This window comes from Rhineura floridana, chromosome 14 (assembly GCF_030035675.1).
Source record: "Rhineura floridana isolate rRhiFlo1 chromosome 14, rRhiFlo1.hap2, whole genome shotgun sequence".
Lineage (NCBI taxonomy): Eukaryota > Metazoa > Chordata > Lepidosauria > Squamata > Rhineuridae > Rhineura > Rhineura floridana.
In genome coordinates this window covers 3,041,621-3,062,570 of record NC_084493.1, presented here as the reverse complement: position 1 = coordinate 3,062,570, position 20,950 = coordinate 3,041,621, and the positions used below count along the sequence as shown (strand labels likewise).

Here is a 20,950-nt window from a genome sequence, read left to right as displayed (position 1 = left end):
CATCTCATCAAAATCTGTTAGGTCCAATAATTTCAATAGCCATTATTCCGTTATCCATATTAATTCCATCTTCCATCTTCAATAGTCCTGTTAAGTCCAGTAATTTCAGTGTCCAATCTTCCATTATCAGTATTCCATAATAATCTTGCTGTCATAACCATAGTCATATAATAAGAGTCTGATGGGAATTTCCTCTATCCCAAATATTTTCTTCCCATCAATTCTGAATAAGTTGCTGAAATATTGTTGTAAAGTCATATCTCTGTTCTTCTTTTTTACAAAATGCACTGGCTCATCTCTTGAGAGTTTTTCCATTGTCACATGGCTGCAGTTAATTCCATAGATTTTCTCTATATCAAGCTCCATCACGTCATTCCAGTCCAGAAGATTATCCAAGCCATTGATAACTTTATCTCTAATATCTTCATTAATTTCTTCAGAGATAACGTTAAATTCCAAACAGTAGATTTTATTTCTAATATCCATAAACTCCAGATCTTTTTCCAATTCCACATTTGTTCCAATCTCCAGGGCTTGTATCTTCCCTTTATTTTTTCTTTTCTCATCTCTGATCTCATTCTCCTCTCTCACAGGATCCCCTATTTCTTTAAGCTCCTGCGTCATTTTGCTCAGTTCAATTTTCAGCTCCTTACTGCCCTGTCGCAGGGTTTGTTTCGTTATCTCAATCTCATCCATTATTTTCTGAAACATAATTACTTCCAGATTCTCAGCCACTTTCTTGATTGCCATTTTTAAAACCACGAAAACAAAACAAAACAAAAATAAAGAAGAACCACTTCTTATTTCAGCAACAATTGGGTTAATATTCCAGGCTTGATGACATCACAGTATAAACAGAGCAGCCTGCCTTATCTCTCTATGTTCAAAAATACAAAACAAATTTAGTTCCCAGCATCAAAACAGTTAGTGGCGTCGTGGAGAAGCAGATTCGTCAAAATAAAATAGACCAAAAAGAGAATAGTCCCAGACAATATAATGTTCCTCGGAATAGAAATCCCTCTTCTGTTTATATCTTTAGAATGCACTTCCAGGACAGCTTTTTGCAATAGAAACAGAGATAAGCTGTTAATTTCGTGAATAACAGAGAAGAGTTATAGCTCATCCAGAAGTTCTTTAAAGCTGATTAATTTGACAAATCTCTTTTTGCTGCAAACCAAGTAAAAAAAATAATAGAAAGAAGGGTGCTTGCCTGTTAGTCTGTTTTCTCTTTGAAGAAAAGATAAACGTATTGCATTAAACAGATAGAGCTTGTTCGGAAGTCCGTCCGGCATTGCTGGCTGGACCTTTTCTCATAAATTAATGAAATCCAGTCCTCCCAACAAAAACAGGCTTTTGAGGTTGATCTCTACGTTTCTCCCTGCCCGGGAGAAATTTCATCAGTCAAAAAAAAAATGTTCTGACTGATTTATATCTGAATAAGCTTCTTTTGAGGCGGGAGCCCGTCTCAAAAGCAGGCACAAGCGAAGTCACCCTTCCCGGAAGTGACCCTGTGGAACTCTCAAAGGCCCATTGCTGCATTTTGCAGATGAATTCACTGTTACCTGCTCTGGCATAGTTTTGACAGAATCGGAGATGGATGCGGACAGAACCCTGTCTGGTCTTGTTACGGATTATTTTCAGTTTGTTCAGCCTGAAGATGTTGATAAGCATTGGAGACAGCCCTTACTTAAAGAACCGTTCTGGCCACACTAAAAGAAGCAGTACTAAAACTGCCCTTGAAGAAGCCAAATTGGTACTCATTGGCTTTGGAAAATTATCACCCAGAGGTTTTGAGCAAAGTCGTGGAGCATGTGATGTAGTGTCAACTTCAAACAGTCTTGGAGCGCACTGATTATTTGGATCAGGAATGGGGGACCTCAGGCCCAGGGCTGAATGTGGCCCTTCAGGCTTCTCTATCTGGCCCTCAGGGCTCTTTCCAAGCCACACCCCTCACCATCCCTGCTTTGCACCCTCCATGAGTGTGTTTGCTTGGCTGGAATGCATCCTTGCATAATGGCTCTTGGTTGCCTGGATGGGGGACAGAGAGGGGTACGTGTGTAGAAATTAGCAGACTCTACAAAGGTAAAATTTACATTTGTTGCTCCACCCACATTTGCCTCTGGCCCCACCTATCAGTGGCATGTGGCCTCCAGAAGGTTTCTCAGAAGAGAATGTAGCCTTTGGGCTGAAAGGTTCCCCACCCAGTTTAGATCCTTTTCAACATGATTTTGGTTTGGTTTGGGGACGGAAACAAAACCACCCTGGTCACTGTTTACACCCAGAATGGAAGAGGGACTGTGACTCGGTTGCCTCTTTTGGACTCCTCACCGGACTTTTAGTCTGATCCAGCTAAACAATGCCTGCCAGATTATTATCTCACCTGATATGTAACCTATTATTATTGATTTTTACTCCACCCTCTAGGAAAACTCCTCACATGGACCTGGTTATCATTACCATGGAGCAGTTGCTTCAAACAGCAGATTCCAAAGGAGTGCCATATTTTTTTCCTGCCTACATCCCCAAGCTTGCTTATGCGTCATGCACATTAAACAAACAATTTTTTTTCCAGTTTAGTGCAGGCAAAATAATCTTTCTTTCTTTCTTTCTTTCTTTCTTTCTTTCTTTCTTTCTTTCTTTCTTTCTTTCTTTCTTTCTTTCTTTCTTTCTTTCTTTCTTTGCTAATGGTATAAAACAAAAAAACACTGGAGACCAGCCCTGCTGTGTTACATGCCCAAGATATGAGCCCCCCCATGCTGTCTTTTAAAATTAATTTGAATGGTTTGCTTCAAGGCTAGGAGGAAAATTATGCGTATTTGGCTCTTTAGACCAGCTTTCCCCAATCTGGAACCCTCCGGATGTTTTGGACTACAATTCCCATCAGCTCCAGCTGATGGGAGTTGTAGTCCAAAAGATTTGTAGGGTGCCAAGTTGGGCAAGGCTGCTTAGTGTCAACATTGGGAGGATTTTGTGTGTGTGTTTTAATCATCTGGCTCAGAGCTGGTAATGCCCGAGGGAAAACTAGGCCAGCTTTCAATGTCCCCTTTCTATGGTGGTACCGCACTATTATATAACACTTTTGTTGTTGCTTTCAACTCTATTTTGTTCTTAGTGCTTTTGCTATGCACGTCTGTTCTTTTATTCCTCTATAAATGTAATTATCTTGGACATAAAATATGGCCTGACTGCACCATTAACCATGTGCCTACCAAGCAGCTCCCAAGGAGGCAACTTCAGATCAGGCCTTGGGCTTCCAGCAGAAATTGGGCAGAAAACAAGGGTAGCCACTGTGGTGCCTTCCAGATGGTGTTGGACTGCAGTTCCCATAATCCTTGACCATCGACTTTGTGCACAGGAACATCAGAAGCTATATTATACTGAGTCAGACCCCTGGTCATAGCTCAGTGTTGTCTACACTGGCTGGCAGTGGCTTTCCAAGGTTTCAGGTAGGAGACACTCCCAGCCTTACCTGGAGCTGCTTGCAGGGATTGAACCAGGGAACCTCTGTGTAGCAAGCCAGGAGCTCTGTCACTGAGCTATGGGCCGGCTCTTCCACTGGGAAGGTGGTGACTACTGATGGGAATTGCAGTTGAACAACGTCTGGTGGACACCACATTGGCCATCCTTGGCATGAAGCAGGTGCAGAGAACCTTTGGCCCTCCAGATGTTACTGAACTACAACTCTTATTATCCCTAGCCATTGGCTATGCTTGCTGGCGGCTGATGGGAGTTGTAGTTCAGCAACATCTGGCAGGGCCACAGGTTCCCCACACCAGGGATAAAGCATTGCCACAATGATCTTTCAATGCAACTTTGTCTTCAACATACTTCTGTCAGGCCATCTCTTTTACTTTCTTCAAATCTTTCCTGAAGATCTACTTTTTCCCCATTTTATGTAGCCTCAGGCACAGCCTCTTAGTCTGTACTATAACTTAGCCTGTGTAACTGCAATAATTACGTTTTCTTCTGTTTACACCCTGCCTACAGAATATTTTTAATTTTATTGCAGTTTTTTATATTGGGTGCAAATCCTTCCAAGGTGACTTACAAGTAATATAGAAGTGAATGTTTAGAAAACACATAAGCAAGAGTATATGGTTCCTCCTGCTTTTTATCCTTGTAACACCCCTGTGAGGTAGGTCATGCTGAGCAATAGTGACTGGCCCGTGGTTACCCAGTCAGCTTTGTGGCTGTGTGCAGATCTGAATCTGGATCTCCCAGTCCTTGTCCAATACTCTAACCTAATAATAGTAATAATAACAATAATAACCAAAGTTGAATATATTGAGGTTATTGCTAAAAGTTTCTACCCGCCACAAGAGTCATATTTTTTAGCAGAAGCAGTACAGAGGTAACAAGAAGTGTCAAACACAAGATTGGTCTTGTAACACATCTATGTGTCTAGGGCAGAAAATGATCCCTTGCAATAGTGCCCATACCTGTAGCTATCTTGGGGCAGCAGAGGAAGATACGGTTGGTGTTCTTCAATGCTCACGCTTGCCTGATTCAGGCCAAATCCAGTGAATTCTGCAATGAAGACACAATTTTGGCTTCAAATTCCAAAGGAAATGGAACAGTGATTCATTCAGCTTGCAGCATTTCCTATTTGTCAGGTTATTTCAAATTCTTCATTGATGAAAGTGGTATAGAACCTTGGCGGAAAACTGTGTATTATGACACCTTAAAAAAAAAAAAGGCCTTGTATTTTTCTCCCACAACCTTTTCTCCTTCCCATATTTTTCTCATGATTTGCTCAGACCAGGAAGTTGCAAAAATGAACATTTTCATTTATTCATTTCAATTATTTGCTCTAATTATTGAAAAAATGTATGCAGCAATATCTAATGCAGACGCCTGTTTATATTAGCTACCAGCTTATTATTATCTGCAAGTGAGGCATATTATATAAGGTAATATTGGTTTGTCATGGAGACAGTCCGATCTTTAGATAACCAGCAGCTTCAAAGTAATTGGACAAGTCTACACGCCATGGTTTATTTGTGTATGGTTCTACCCCATTCTGCCGTCTGTCAGGTCACAGACAAAATAAAAATGTGTAGAACACACTACAAAGAAACCCCCATTAAGGATTGTCCCTGATCATTCCTGACCCCTAAATGTTTACCTGAGCCTGGCAGCATTTTCAAATGTAACTGGGTTTGTGTAAGTTTCCTAAAAAGGTAAAAATCCTTCAGCAGAATTCCTGCTGTCATCCATGATATTTTTTTTCTTCACAAGTAAAAATGTAAATGTACTGCCTTCAAGTTGATTCCGACTTATGGCGATCCTCTGAATACAGTTTTCATGAGGCTGAGAGGCAGTGACTGGCCCAAGGTCACCCAGTGAGCTTCATGGCTATGAGGGGATTTGAACCCTGGTCTCCCAGGTCTCAGTCCAACACTTTAACCACTATGCCACACTGGCTGAAATGGAAATGGACCACCTCCAAGTCAATTCCAACTTATGGCAACCCTACCTTGGGCCAGGCCAAGGATGTGTTCTCCCAGTTTGGCCTTCAGAGTGAATAGTGAATTATACCACAAGTGCCTATATGCCTTATTTCAATGAATTTGCTCTTTGAGTTCTCCCACTTACGTTATTAATTGTTAATTGTTCTGGCACGACAGTTGGCTCTGTGTAGGATACTACCGTAAAAGTTCTACGATGATCACAATTTGTTTCTAGCATTTATCCGTTTTTTAAATTTTTTAAATAAGGTTGATGCTTTTACTCTTTAATAAATGTAAATGTACTGCCTTCAAGTCGATGCCGACTTATGGCAACCCTACGAATAGGGTTTTCATGGTAAGTGGTATTCAGAGGGGGTTTATCATTGCCTCCTTCTGAGGCTGAGAGGCAGTGACTGGCCCAAGGTCACCCAGGGAGCTTCATGGCTCTGTGGGGATTCGAACCCTGGTCTCCCAGGTCGTAGTCCAACAACCACAACACCACACTGGCTCCTTTGTTCACAAGAGAACAGGCAAAATATTCAAAGATGCTGTGGTTCTACATGTGGAGTAATTCCACGAACGCCCCACACAATATCAAGTACACACTTCCAGACCACAAGCACAGGGTTTACGTTGGATCCAGATCGGACATGATTTTCCAAAGCACTTGTACGCACATGAGAGCAAACAAATGGGGGCGGTAGCTTGGTGGTAGAGGGTCAGCTTTGCTTGCAGACAGTCACGCATTCAATCTTTGGCGTCTTCAGGTACGGCTGGGAAAACAGGTTGCATATGAGGTGAGAATCCTGTATAGAAATGTGAAGGCCCGGGAAAAAAAACGGGGGGGAAACTGGGTTTTTTTCCAAAGCCTTTTTTGGTGTTTTTTAAAAAAGAAATGGAAAAATTGAAAAAAATGAAGAAAAATGGATTATGGAATGTTTTATTTTAGCATGATGAATAAAATGTGTCATTGAATCTTGGTCCCCCCCTTTTCTGAGTTCTTTTTATGGGAATGGATGCTTTATGTGTGCTTGACACTGTGGACGACTAGCGTAGACATAAATAATGTTCTTTGTTATTAATATTTATGGTTTCTTCTGTTTTTTTAATTGTTTTTTGCCTGCTCCACATAAACGGGCAAAACGAAAGAGGTTCCTTACCGTTCAGGAGCTTGTAGAACCATTCATTACCAAAACAAAGTAATAATTTTAAAAAGTAAATTCAATTTGTAATAGTTGTTTGAATACAATGTACTTTTAATATACCAAATGTGATGATTTTATGTCAACCTAACTTGTACATAATCACATTTGATGTTCCTGAAGTAACAAAGTGACTTTCAATCTGTAAAAAGTGCTAATACTGCATTTTTTCAATTTTTCTAAAAATTTCCATTTTTTCTGAAAAAACCTGGGGAAAAACCTTTTTTTCCCATGGCTTCAGAATTTCTGGAAATTTTACATCTCTAATCCTGCCTGAAACCCTGGAGAGCCACTGCCAGTCAGTGTAGACAAAACTGAGCTAGATGGACCAATGGCCTGCGGTATAAGGCAGCTTCCTCTGTTCCTCTGTATTGAAGGTTTGCCTGGGACAGCTAAATCATCAGCCTAGGTTCAGATGCTGCGCTGAGCCATTGGTTCCCAAACCTTTTTCCCCCATGGACCACCTAAAAATTGCTGATAAGTCTCGGGAGCCCACTTAATGATTTTTCTGGCAAGTTGTAGCAATTGTAATGCGCTGTGCTAGACACTGTACAATTTTCAGTTGTATTTCTATTGCTGCTTTTATTTCTTATTTTATTTCTTTGATTGTGTTACAATTTGCATTCCATGGAACTCAGGTTTTAATGCAGTAACAAAAGAAACAATAAAAATACAGTTAAAAGTCAAGATGCATATTTAATTGCAGACAGCTGCAGACCACCTGTGTGAAGCTTGCGGACCGCAGTTTGGGACCCCCAAACCGTGACTTAACTCATGGCAGCAAATAAGCAAAGTGACTGGGAGGGAGCAAAGTAGCCCCAGTCTCCTCTCTGGGAACCCGCTCATTTGCTCTCATCCGTGGTTTGGCTTAGTGTTGCCTGTAAACAAGAACGCACATTCTGTTGTGCATCTTCTTTTTTTTACCCTTCATTTCCCCCTCTGACCTTACTATTTACATTTTCCCCGTTCCCCCCTGCCCTTAGGATAACACTGTATGTCTCTGATGATGTATGCTTTAGTTCATAAAGCTTGTGCTATAATACATTTCTCAGTCCTTAGGTGCTGTGAGCCCTTTTAGTAATATGATAGCCTCTCTTTTTGGTATCTGCTGTCTTTAAAATGGTAACTCCAGCAACATTTACCTGTCTGTTTTCTAAGTGATTATTGCTTTGAAAAATCAGTCTGATGCATTTAAAATGGTCTTTTCTGATCCTTGCTGATAATGTTAACCAGCCCTCCAAATACTTATTGGTTGTACCAGGGTGCACTTTGTAGGTAGGACATTATGAATTTAGCACAATTCCAAGCTAACGGTGGAACAGTTTGTTATTAAACACACTCTTCAGATCATCAGCAAGTCCCTGTTCAGTTCTGAGCACAGATTGGTGGACCAGCTTTCCAACCCACCCTCAGGAGCAATAGAATATTCTTCTTGTCTTTTCTTTTAATTGCAAAGAGCAGGACAGAAATGTAAAAAGGAAAGTCAGTTGACCATCTGTCTTAATCCTTTTATTTGTTGCTCCAGGAGTTAAAAAAATTAGAAATTTACGAGCAATTTATGCTGCCACCAAAAATGGGGGCAGGATCACCTCTGGGCATAGTTTACCAGGGTAGCCTCTTAGACAAGTTATAGACTCCAGTGATACTTTTTTTTTTGCTTTGCAAGGGGTCCTGCATTCAATTTCCAGGCAAGGCTTTCCATGGGGAAAGATTTGTTTTTAATATTTTGATACAATTTTGGTGTCAAAATATCATGCTATAAGATACAGAAACAAATTTGATATGTTATAATGTTAAATCACTCTTGTGTACACATTTTAACTAAAGAGCGCCTTTTGGGAAGTACTGTAACAACATTGATATTAGCATCATTATTATTTAAATTTATATCCCACCTGTCTTCCCAGAGGAGCCCAGGGCAGCAAATAGACAGCAAGCCTGAAGCTCAACAAGCCTAGATCTGAATGGTTTCTGCATGGGAGACTAGGTCCAATCCTTAGCATTGCCAGGTATGGCTGGGAAAGACTCATTGTCTGAAGCCTTGCAGAGCTGCTGCCAGTTTGTGCAGGCGATACTGAGCTAGGTGGACCATGGGCCTGACTCAGTCTAAGGCAGCTTCCTCTTTTCCCTTAAAAGCCCTTCTTCTCTCTGCTGATACTGCAAAGACCATATGACATCCAACCCTTTTGGTCATCAGGACACATTTGGAATTTTTAAATAGTGTTGTGGGTGCAACCACAAAATGGCTGCTTGTGCAGGTGTGGTCAGTTGCAAAATGTTGCCCCCCCCCCCCAGTGTGTAGTGTAGTCTCTGTTGTTTTTACATACACAGAGCACGGTTACAAAAATCTGAAGTCAAGGTGAGCACATCCTGCCTGCATCTGGCCGTTTTCAGCCCAAGCAAGGCGACTGGCAGTGTGAGAGATGTATTTCTGCACTGGACCAGAGATTCCTCTTATCCGACTTTCCCTTCCATTCCTGCCAATGGTCAGCCAGATACTTCTAGGAAGCTCCCCAGTAGCACCACAAAATATAACTCTTCCTCCCCCCCCCCCCAGCCTGCTGATGTTTCCCTGACATCTGGTATTCTGTGGCTTGCTGTTGCGGCTAATTTCTCTGGCTAGAAACCACTTTCCTTTTGCAAAGCCTCTTTCATAATGTTGGCTTCTGTTGTGACCAGAAGATTCATGCACTAGGGCAGCCTTTGCCAAAGTGGCCATGCTGGCTGGGGCTGATGGGAGTTGTAGTCCAAACTATCTGGAAGGCACCAGGTTGGTGAAAGCTGCACTAGGGCTTTTGCTGAATCCTTCAGGACAGGAAGCAATCAGCTGCGTAAGAGCTTCCCAACAAATTATATTACTGGAAGCGAATGGCAAAAAGTTTTCCCCTGTCTTCCAAACTGGCAAACTTTCCTCTGTGCTAAATTCAGGGGGCCCCCATGGAAAAGGGTTGCATCCGCGGACACGGGGCCTTAGAAAACAGCACGCCGAAAGTCTTTTGCTGGCTGTAGCGAACCAGCAGCTGTTTGAGGCAGGAAGGGGCCATTTGCTGCTCAGACATTCCTAACAAACATCTGCTCTTGGATGGAAGGTTTCTCCTACTCACAGCCGTGTCTGAACAGGAAAAGAGCAAATTCCTTTGGAACGTTGCTGGCTGGCATTCCTTAGTGGCTGTGACACGATTTATGACCTCTCTGAGAGATTTCATCACTTCTTAGACATTCCATCAGGAGTATGTGTGTGTGTATGTGTGTGCTAATGTGCAAAGGGCTCCGGGAAGCTGTAATGCACTCTATGCGGGGCTGCCTTTGAAAACGGTTCGGAAATTGCAGTTGGTTCAAAATGCAGCAGCCAGAATGTTAACTGGAGCACGGCGCAGGGAGCATATCACCCCTGTGCTTTATCGACTCTGCTGGCGTCCAATTTGTTTGTGGGCCCAATTCAAAGTGCTGGTTCTGACCTTTAAAGTCATGCCTCCTATCTTTTCAAAAGCCGACAGGTGTATAAGTGCTCAGATGAGCACTCATGCCTTTGCACCTGAACCCCCAAATCTATACCTTTCTGTGTCGACAGGTCTGAACCACCACGAGACATGATACTCTTCATGCCATTAACAAAAGTGGGATTTTTTGTTTGTTTTAAGAGGAAATTGCAGGTACAGTATAAATTGACCGTATGAGGTAGTGACGGCCACTGACTTGGATGGGTGCTGGAGGACATGAAGCAAAGCTGGTGAGGGGCATGGTCTGGGGAGAGTTCCAAGGGCCAGACGGAGATGTCTGGAGGGCTGCGTTTGGCTGTGCAGGCCTGGGGTTTCCCAACTGCGGCCTAGCATATTATTTTAACTGCTGAATAACAAAGGCACAACTCAAAAAGATTGTTTACTTTTTTATTTACTGGAGGAGAGCAATAATCTGCAAGTGCCCTTAGACCGGCTTGCTTAACTGTTCTGAATTCCTCCCATTAATCCTTGTGCTCCGTTCTATCTGTTTCAAGGCAGCAACCTTGCATGCTACATGGCGGTTGTGGCTTTTGCCATGATGTCAGTCGCATCTCTCTCTCTCTCTCTCTCTCTCTCTGTTAGAGCAAAAACCTGGGAAATATTGCATGCCTTGAAATCGGGTTCAGCACCAGAGTCCTGTGACTGGTGGCGCCATCTGATCTTCCACTGTGGAAGCTCCCAGGTCCTTTGGCTCAGCTGTCTCCAAGCCAAGGAGTCCAGCTGACGAGGTGGGCCTTGCCAACAGATGTTCTTTCAGAAGCATGAGCTGCTTATTCTCCTCTCCTGTCCCTGTCAGAAAACTTCCAGGGCAGGAAGCACATAATCAGATTGCACTGACAGTCAAATCTTTACTGCAGCGCGATAATGCAAGCGCTTTGCTCCTCTTAATGATAGCCTGTCCTAATTTTGTTTTCTGATTGTCAGGATAAAGGCAAGGAGCAGAAGGCAGCTATTTCTACCAACGTCTCTTCGTACTTTAGCTGATGCGTCTGTTGTTTTTCAGGGACCATGTGAGAGCGACTATGTTTCTTTGTCTTAATGCGGGGGTTTGGCTAAGAAAACATAACCCTCTTTCATTCTTAGCTGTTCGGTTCTGGAACAGAAGCAGATCTCCTCTTTCAGGGGATGCACCATTTCTTCCAAAGTCTTCCTACTTTAATAAAGAGAGATACAAATAACAGGTAGAGCAATGCTGTTATGTGCCTTCTGTATACGTTGCAAAATCACATAATCCTTATGCTGTTGTAGTCTCGAAAAGCTACTCCTTTCCTTTTAATGTACTAGACTACAGACTAGTAAGATGCATTTGGCACTGACAGTTTGCAACTGATTTGCTGCTGGACATACCACTAACAGCTGTTGGCTTTGCTTTGGAGCAGAGATAGGTAGCTAGCTACTGGCCACAAGTGCTGCTGCACGCAGGTTCTGCTTGTGGTCTTTCCAGAGGCATCTGGTTGGTCGTTGTGAAAATAGGATGCTGGACTAGATGAGACACTGGCCTGATCCAGCAAGGCACTTCTGAGGTAGCTTGATGTCTCAGGGAGCCACCAAGTCTTTCCAGAAATGGAGATCTGACAAGAGTCTGCTGCCACGGTGTCCCTACAGGGACTAGTAGGCAATTGTTGGCATAGGAGCTCAGTTTATGTATTTGTATCCAACTAAGTCATTGCACGAGTGGAACGACATCTGCTGACACAACAGAGCTTCCCCTCCATCTCTTCCCCCTTAACCCCTCACATCTGCCGTGCAGGTTCTTTGGAGTAGGAATTGTTGGAATTGCTTTTTAAGATGTTTTTAAACCTTTGTTTTAAAAAAAGATGCTTTGTTTTAAGATGTTTTTAAAGATATTTAATATTAATATATATTAATGTCTGTTTTTATGATTTTTTCAGTGTTTTTAGTGTTTTGGTGTGCCGCCTGGGAGGCATGGCAGGATATAAATTGTAGTAGTAGTAGATCTGGGGACAGGGGGGCATGCAGAGGGAAGAAAGGGGGCAGAAGTCCCGTTGTCATTCTGCTCATGCAATGATTAAGGCCACATCCACACTATACATTTAAAACACTATGATGCCACTTTAACTGTCTAATTCTGTAGTTTGTTAAGTGTTCTAGAGCTGCTAGGTGACCTCCTGTTCCTCTGCCAGAGCTACAATTCTCAGTGTTCCCTTGGAAGAGGGATTGATTGATAAGCCACTGGGGGAATTTCAGCTTTGTGAGGGGAATAGGCATCTTTTTGCAACTCTCATCACCCTTAACAAATGACAGCTCCCAGGATTCTTTGGGGGAAGCCACAACTGTTTAAAGTGGTATGACTCTGCTTTCAGTGTCAGGGGAGGTGGGGCTGTAGTTGAATTCAGCCCTTGGTTAGCAAGATCCTCTTGATCTGAGTTGAGGCCTTTCTTGGTATGTGCCCTGAACTTAATGGATGAAGGAAAATGCAAGCTGGCAGGCATTTCGTTGCGGTGCTTAGCCAGTCACCTTTTAGGTTACTGTTGTAGGGGTGTCAGTTCAAATTAAGCAATTATTTTTTTCCTTAATTTGAACTGAAACCCCTACAAAATTAGGGGTGTCAGTTCAAATTAAGCAAAAAAAACACCCATCCTCACTTGTAACTACAAGTTAAAGAAGTGTCTATGATCCATGCCGAGTTTGGAACTGAAGCTGCCATCTCATGTTCCCTTGTCTTTACTTTCATTTACAGACATGTTTCATTTATGCGGAGAGTGGGGAAAAGCACAAGCAGGAAGCTCTCATACGGCGTTATCAGTGGTTATGTAATTGTCTATGAACTGGCACAGATACGTGCCTGCAATATTTGCACAGGCTCTCCAGGATGTGATGTGCCATCCATCCACCCCCTCCCTCCAAACTGAATCAGAGAACCTTTTCTGCAGAAATAGTGATTGTTTATTGGGGCATGAGTTATTGGGGCAGTGCTGAGTCAAGGAGGCCACATGGAAGAGATGAATTGAGGATTAACTCCACCTCATGTCCCAAAGAGTTAGCTGGCTCCAAGCCGGTGTTCTTATGCACTAAGTGTTCTTGATATCCTTCATATTGCATCTGCCCCCAACAGGCAGGCTATGCATGCGCTTCAGTTCTGTGTGAGTGTGGGGAGGGGGAATGCAGAATGTGGTATTGGTTTCAGACAGTTTTCAGATTCCTGACAATTTTAGCTTTCAGTTTATTTAAAAATAAACTGAACAACTAAACTGTTATTTAATTTTTGTAAATTGTACTGTTTTTATTGATATGTATTTCTATATTTGTGTTTATTTTTTGTAAGCCACCTTGAGGGCCTTTTGGCCAAAAGGCGGCATAGAAATAAACCATCATCATAATAAATAATAATAAAGTTACCAGTCCTTATGGTTGCAGATAGGTGCTTGAAAGATCTTCTTACCCCTTGTATACCCAGTCAATCACTAATCTATAGGTGAGGGCCTCCTGCAAATACCATCTTATCAGGAGGTCCATTCCACACAACATAGGAAGCGTACCTTTAGTGTAGTGGCACCTACCCTTTGGAATTCCCTCCTCTTAAATATTAGACAGGCGCCGTCTCTTTTATCTCTTTGGTGCCTGCTGAAGACCTTCCTCTTTCAACAACCCTTTTAAGTAGAGACCTGATCCCGGTCTTTGTGTTGGAATTGCTTTTTAAGATGCTTTTAAAGCTGTTTCTTTTTATAGTTATTTTTAAGATATCAAAATCTATTTTGGTTTAATATGTTTAAACTTTTGAGTGTTGAGGGGGCAAGCAAAAACTGACTATTTTACAGGAGAATGGTATAATTATCATTTGTTTTGTTGATGAAGCTAATAATATGATCCCTCCAGCACAATATGTATGGATATGGAATGCCTGATCATCTATACTGTATTACAGTATCAGTCTTTGCTTGGTGCCGATGCACATTAAGAAATGAATGGAATTTTGTAATGTTATGTCCCACTCAGCAGTCTCGGCGACATGATGCTCTAGTTCCCAACATCTAGTAAATTACTGGACACATAACGTTTGACAGCTTTAACACCTCTTTAAATAGCCACCTGGATGGCTTCCTTTGCAGGGTTCAGTTGCTTAATTAGTTTAGTTGTTTAATTTCTAATTAATATATGGGAGGAATAGAGAGGGACCCCTATGATCAACAGCAATAATTTTGAAAGGATTTAGTGTACTCCATTACCTGTAAGTAGTATATTCTGTGAAATTTCTTTTATTTTGTTGTGATTGCTGTATATTTTCCTGGAGTCAATGTAGATCTTTCTTTGTCTGGGGAAAAAAAAAAAGTTAAGAAAAAAAACCAGATAGCTCTGGTCTCCAGCAGAGGGGAATAGCTGAAGGGGGGTTGCTGCTGCTGTCCCCTAGCGGCTGTCTCACTCTGCCTAATAGCAGAGCCGGCACTGCTATTGGTCTTGGCTCCTTCTCCTTCGCATTTAGCAGTGTTGGTGAAGGAAAACGCCAGTCCAGTTAATGGCTATTTCTTTGCTCTCTCTGTCTCTCCTCCCCGCATAGGACAAATTTGGAAGCCCTGCAGAAAAAATTGGAAGAGTTAGAACTTGACGAGCAGCAGCGGAAACGCCTCGAGGCCTTCCTCACCCAGAAACAAAAAGTTGGTGAGCTGAAGGATGACGACTTTGAGAAAATCAGTGAGCTAGGTGCAGGAAATGGTGGCGTGGTCTTCAAAGTCTCGCACAAGCCCTCTGGTCTCATTATGGCGAGGAAGGTGAGCACCAACCCTGACCTTCTAGGCCAGTCTCCTCCATATTCTTTGGACTACAACTCCCATCAGCCCCAGCCAGGTTGGGGAAGGCTATTACGGTGTTTTGGCAAGGGTGTTTTGGCTAGCTTCCGATTGACTAATTTGCCCCGTGTCACCCCCAGTTAACCCAGTTTATAATCTTATTTATTTACTTAAAAGCAGATTATAAGCTGCTTAATATTAAAAAAAATCTCTAGGTGGTAGGCCACATCAGAACAATAAATATTGTTTATAACAAAAATACAACGTAAAGCCAGTTAAACAGTCATATAAAAGCATATGGAATTCCGAAAAAACCAGGAATTCAGGGAGTTCAGACAAATAAAAAGCAGGGTCTGATCTAAAGATAAGTCTTTACAAGACGTCTGAAGCAAACGATGGTTGCTCCTTCATGTGTGGCAGAGGGAAGGGCTTGCCACGGTGCAGGGACAATGGCAGAAAATGGCCGCTTTTGGGTCACTGTAGGGTGTGTTACCACAAGTAGTTTCTCCAGATGATCTGAGAGATCTAACCAGTCTATACGAGGGGATGCAGTGTTTACACAAAATCCTGTCGAAATTCTATGAACGGAACAATTCAAATTTCATTTCATTCACGAATTGGTCAAGTAGGCGCTGAAAATGTGCAGACCCAGATCAAGACGTTAACCCTGGAAAGCAAGAATCCTCAGGGTTGTATACAATACTGGTCTGACTCAGAGGAGACCCATTGACATGAATGAACCTAAAATAGCCATGTACGTTATCTTCAATGGGTCTACTGTGAGTAGGAATAGCATTGTATATAACCCTCGCTTGCCATAGGAGAGGTGGAAGCTCTTTTCTCCCCCCTCCCAATTTTATTTATTTTATTGAAAATCAAGTGGTGTTTCTATCATGGATTGGCCGACAGAATGGGGGCAATTCCTTGTTTGTCTCAAGCTCTGAAACTGCCCAATGGAATTTGTTGCTGATCTTCTGCCCTTTAGATTGGCTCTGTTTCCCAACCACAGCATGTTATGACTTCTGCCATATTCTGAGTTAGCAAGTGTGCAGTTGTGGCCTGGCTGCAGGATGAACAGTAGAATATGTCTTGGTAACACATCTACAGGGATTAGTAAAGACAGCCAATAATTCTGGAAGGACATTCACAAGTTTTGTCCTCTGTCGCTCCCAACGTTCAGACTTCACAAGGGATTCCTCCATGAAAAGAAGCTTTGTTCCAAGAGCTGCAACCAATACTCGTTATGTCATGACTTTTCCACATTAGACTTTTCTTGCATCTGGGGTCTTCCTTCTTTTTACTCTGCTGGCCAATGAAGAAACTTACGGCAGTTCTTCATTTTGCAGTTAATTCACCTGGAGATCAAGCCTGCAATTCGGAACCAGATCATCCGTGAGCTACAAGTCTTGCATGAATGTAATTCTCCCTATATAGTGGGCTTTTATGGAGCATTTTACAGTGATGGTGAGATCAGCATTTGCATGGAGCACATGGTAAGTCTTTTCCTCCCTGTGCCTTTGGGCTTATGCATGTGTTACACATTCCCCATTGTGTAGCTATGTGATGATGGACAGGCATGTGAAGAAGCTTTGAAAAGCTATTTGTCTCTCTCAAAATACCAAAACTTTTGGGTCCCCGCGAGATAGGGATTACGGCACAAAAAATTGCCTTGCATGATTAACACACAGAACTCATTGACACAGGATGTTGGTGTGCTTTGGTGGCACAAATGACTCTTTGGAAAGAATTAGGTACATCAAAGGCAGATAAGACTATAAGGCCAGCCCTGCCAGATCAGGCCAGTGGCTCATCCAGTCCAGCGTTCTGTTCTTGCAGTGGCCAGTCAGATGCCCCAATGGGAAGCCCACCAGCAGGACTTAAGCACAGCAGCAGTCTCCCTACTTGTGATTACCAGCCAAGGGCATTCAGGGCCATGCTGCCTCTAATAAAATGGACGTAGACCACCAATGCTCCACGGGCTTCGTTCAGGTGGTTTGTGGCATGTCTGTGGATTTGTGGTTGAACATTGGAGATGGGACATCCATCGCATTCATACTGGTTTTAATTCTATTTATATTGCTTATAGAATTCTATGGAATCCAAATTGTAATATAATAAAAAATAATATATAAGAAATAGCAGAAGGAATAAATGGAAATGGACTGCCTTCAAGTCAATCCCGATTTATGGCTACCCTGTGAATAGGGTTTTCATGGTAAGCGGTATTCAGAAGGGGTTTAGCATTGCCTCCCTCTGAGGCTAGTCCTCCCCAGCTGGCTTGGGCCTGCTCAGCTTGCCACAGCTGCACCAGCCAGCCCCTTCCTTGTCTGCAACTGCCAGCTGGGGGGCAACTGGGCTCCTTAGGACTATGCAGCTTGCCCACGGCTGCACAGGTGGCAGGGCATGTAATCCCTGAGCCGCTCACTGTGGGGGTGATCTTTAGCTGGCCCTTGACACCCAGGAGACATGAGCGGGGATTTGAACTCAGGCCCTGGACTCCCAGCAAGGCTCTCCTCCCCACTGTGCTATACCAGCTGTAGAAGGCATAAAAATGCAATTAAAAATCATAACAGCATCTTGCATAGCACATTACAATTGCAACAACAAGCAGAAAAATGGTTAAGTGGTCCTCCAAGACGCTCAGCAATTTTCAGGTGGTCCCGGGGGGGGGGGGGGGACAAATTTGGGAACCATTGACGTAGAACACAGTTATGCAAGTCAGTAGCCATTTATAGCTTTATCCTCCTTGAATTTGCCTAATCCCCTTTTAAAGTCATCCAGGCTGGCAGTCAGCACTCCATGCTGCGATAACGAGTTTCATGGTTTAACTCTGTGTCCTGTGTGAAGAAATACCTCCTTTTCTCTGTCCTGAGTCTCGCACTGCTAAGCTTCACTTGATCTGTTGTTGGCTACTAGACAGAAGCATAACTTCCATAGAGGAAGGCCCGTGACTACCAGAGAAGAGCTTAGGAAGCTGCCTTATTCTGAGTCAGAATACAGCTCAGTATAGTCTACACTGATTGGCAGCATCTCTCCAGGATTTCAGACAGGGTTCTTTCCCAGCCCTACCTGGGGATGGAACCTGGGACCTTCTGCATGCAAGCAGGTGCACTACCACTTAGCTATGGCCCTTCCCTTAAGAGACAGTTGTTGGATTTGGATGCCAAACACTTTTCTAAGCCAAGAATGTCCTACCCAAACTGAGAAAGATGAGGTGTGAGTTTCCCCTAAATAAGAATCTGCATAGTACCTTTTCCCTTCCTTTTCTGCCCTCCCCCCCACCTCCCCCTGTACTTTTATTCAGCAGTCACTGGAGGGGTTGACTTTCTGACCTGCAAAAAGAAAGAAAATTGTGATCAAGTGCTAGTTGAGGTTGCTCCAATTTTCCATTTTTTTAGCAAGAAAGTTCTCTCTCAACCCCACTCCAATGTTCCAAGTTTAACTTTATTTTTAATTTTTTTCACTCTGATAGAAAAATTAGACTTTGCTATCGACATCTGTCAGCCTTTGTCGAGCCAGATGGAACCCCCAGTTTTAGAGCACTCTTGTTGTTTTTTTCCAATTAAAGGTCAATCAGACCCTCCCTCTCTTCAAGCCCAGTGGAGGCACTGAACAATTTCACATGTGCACAAAACCCCACGCCAAAACCTCAATATGGGGCTAAACAAAAAGGTGCTTACAAAAATAGCTGGCTTTTATTTTGCTTTTTTGTTGAACACCATAATGCACAGTTATTTCCATCCTGCTCTAACAGAAGCCTTTATTTGATCAGACCTTTTAGTGCTAATAGTCTTATGAAATGGAATGAAAATGAGTTTTTTTTTTTTTTTTAATCCATATAGTCATAGACGGGGTGTAACAAGTTGTGACAGCAGCAGGATCCAACCTCGGCCCTGCCAACTCCCTGTGGTGTGGTGGATTTGGGGTAGATCAGAGAGGTGGGCAGAATCTTCTCTCTTCCTGACATTTTCTACCTCAAACTGCTTCTTAAGCCATTTTTCTCCTGGTGGAGTTTTAAGCCTAGCAGACAGAAGACAAACAGCTACATCAGTTTTTAGCAAGTAAGCCTGGTGGGGATGGGGTTCAGCTCTGCCCTCTTGCCTGCCCAAGTTGTATTTTTAACCGCAACCCCCTCGACTTAATAGAGATTTGGTGGGAGATCCACTTCTACACCTGGATTTGCTGCCTTCGAGTCTTAAAAACAATAGCTAGGAACCCAAAGGATGTGTCTGTGATCATTTACAGGCCTTAAAAAATGTGACTCAACTGGTCCCTTCATGCTTTTGGCAGTAGCGCCAGGGGCATTTATCCAGCAGGCATTGGCAGAACCGACCCAAGACATTTTGCTGCCTGAGATTTATTTATTTTATTATAAGACAATTATGTATCACTTAACCATTAGCATTCCTAGGTTCGTACATAAAAATAAACCATACAGAAAATAATAAAAAATCATAAAACCGAGCTTTACCTTAAAATGCCTGCTGGAACAAGAAAGTCTTTGTCACACGCCTGAAGTTCAGCAAAGAGGGTGCCTGTCTAATCTCAGTCGGGAGGGAGTTCCACAGGCTTGAGCCCACTACACTGAACACATGGCTTCTAGCAGTTAAGAGCCATACATCTGAGCCATGGGGGACCACTAATGGAGAATCCCCCTAAGATCTCAGTCTTGGACCCAAGTTGTTAAGGGGCTTGTAAATACAAGAATCTGGAACCTGGCATGGTAGCATGTGGGCAGGCAGTGCATGCTTTTAAGCACCCAGGGTTATGTGCTGGCCGTAGTGTGTCCCTATCAACATTTTAGCTGCAGCCTTTTACACCAGGTGCAAGGGTAGCCCCACAAAGAGATGGACAAGATGGCTTCCCCCATCCTGGACACAGGGTCCAACCAGACTAATGGGATGACATCTTCCACAGTCCCTGAAGCCATCTTAGGATGTGCAGAGCAAGCTAGCTTAGGGGACTCGGGGTAGGGGGGATCTTGGGGGGAACTGCTGCCACCCCCTGGATTTCAGGCAAGATTCTCTCCAGGCATTACCCTGGGATATTGAGGTTTGAACCTGGCACCATCTGCATGTACAGCAGATGCTCTCCCACTGAGTGACAGCCCTTTCCTGCTGCCGTCTGCTTTATAAGTGTAAGATCTGCCTTGTATACTCCCTGGATGCTTAGACCATGGAGATTTCTTTTCAAGCTCAGTGGGCACTAGAGCTAAACAGTTTTCAGAAGAGAAGAGAGGGCATCACCTTCAAATGCTGGAAAGGACCTAAAACCATTTTCAAAGCAAAAAACAAAAGGCTGAGCCTATGTTTTTAACAAGCTAATAGCTTTTAATAAGCTGGACATGTGGCCGCAGGGATCTACAGTGTTACAATGTGCACTGTCCCATAGGTTCCAAATTTCTTCTGGCTGAATTCATGGTTTATTTAGTTCTCCCAGAGTGAACACAGCCTATGCGAAGCGGGATTTATTTTTATTTTTTTACGTCAAGCATTGGAGAGTACTGTTATGCTCAGGTCCTGCTTGCGGGCTCCCCTTTCGGGCATCTGGCTAGCCACTGTGAGAACTGGATGCTGGATGAGTCCTTCGCCTGATCCAGCAGCCAGTCTCTTCTTATGTTCGTACTGGCCCTCTTGCAAAATATTTTGGTATTCTAACCTTTTGTTCCAATCAAGAACTTGGAGCAGGTAACTATATAAGGATGTTACGAAGGCTTTGAGCAATTTTAAAATTATTTGAAAAAGAAATTGCCGCCCAAGGCTCCTACTTGGGAGCAAGGGCGGGATATAAATCTAATAATTAAATAAATAAATAGCGACTGGGAAAAGTGTCATGTGTACTTTGCTGGCTTTTGTTTCGTTTTTAAGTGTCATGCGTCCTGCCTGACACACCTGTTTGGCAAAGGCTGATGAGTCGTTTCGGTGTGTGGCTGAATGATTTGGCAAGGCTGCCATTTTGGAAGGAGAATAGATCCTCTTGTGCTGGGTCTCCAGAATGCACGAAAGCCTGCAACACCATCAGCGGATAGAGGGGCACGTTATTGGCATAATGTA

At 43.1% G+C, this 20,950-nt stretch overlaps 1 protein-coding gene across 1 annotated transcript in view; it reads left to right on the top strand.

The window, feature by feature from the left end:
* MAP2K1 (mitogen-activated protein kinase kinase 1) overlaps positions 1–20,950 on the top strand; it is a 46,048-nt gene that overhangs the window by 5,887 nt on the left and 19,211 nt on the right. Inside the window, exons 2-3 of the mRNA XM_061595128.1 lie at positions 14,669–14,879; positions 16,244–16,390. Of these exons, the coding sequence (XP_061451112.1) occupies positions 14,669–14,879; positions 16,244–16,390 (358 nt within the window). The remainder of the gene's footprint in view (positions 1–14,668; positions 14,880–16,243; positions 16,391–20,950) is intronic.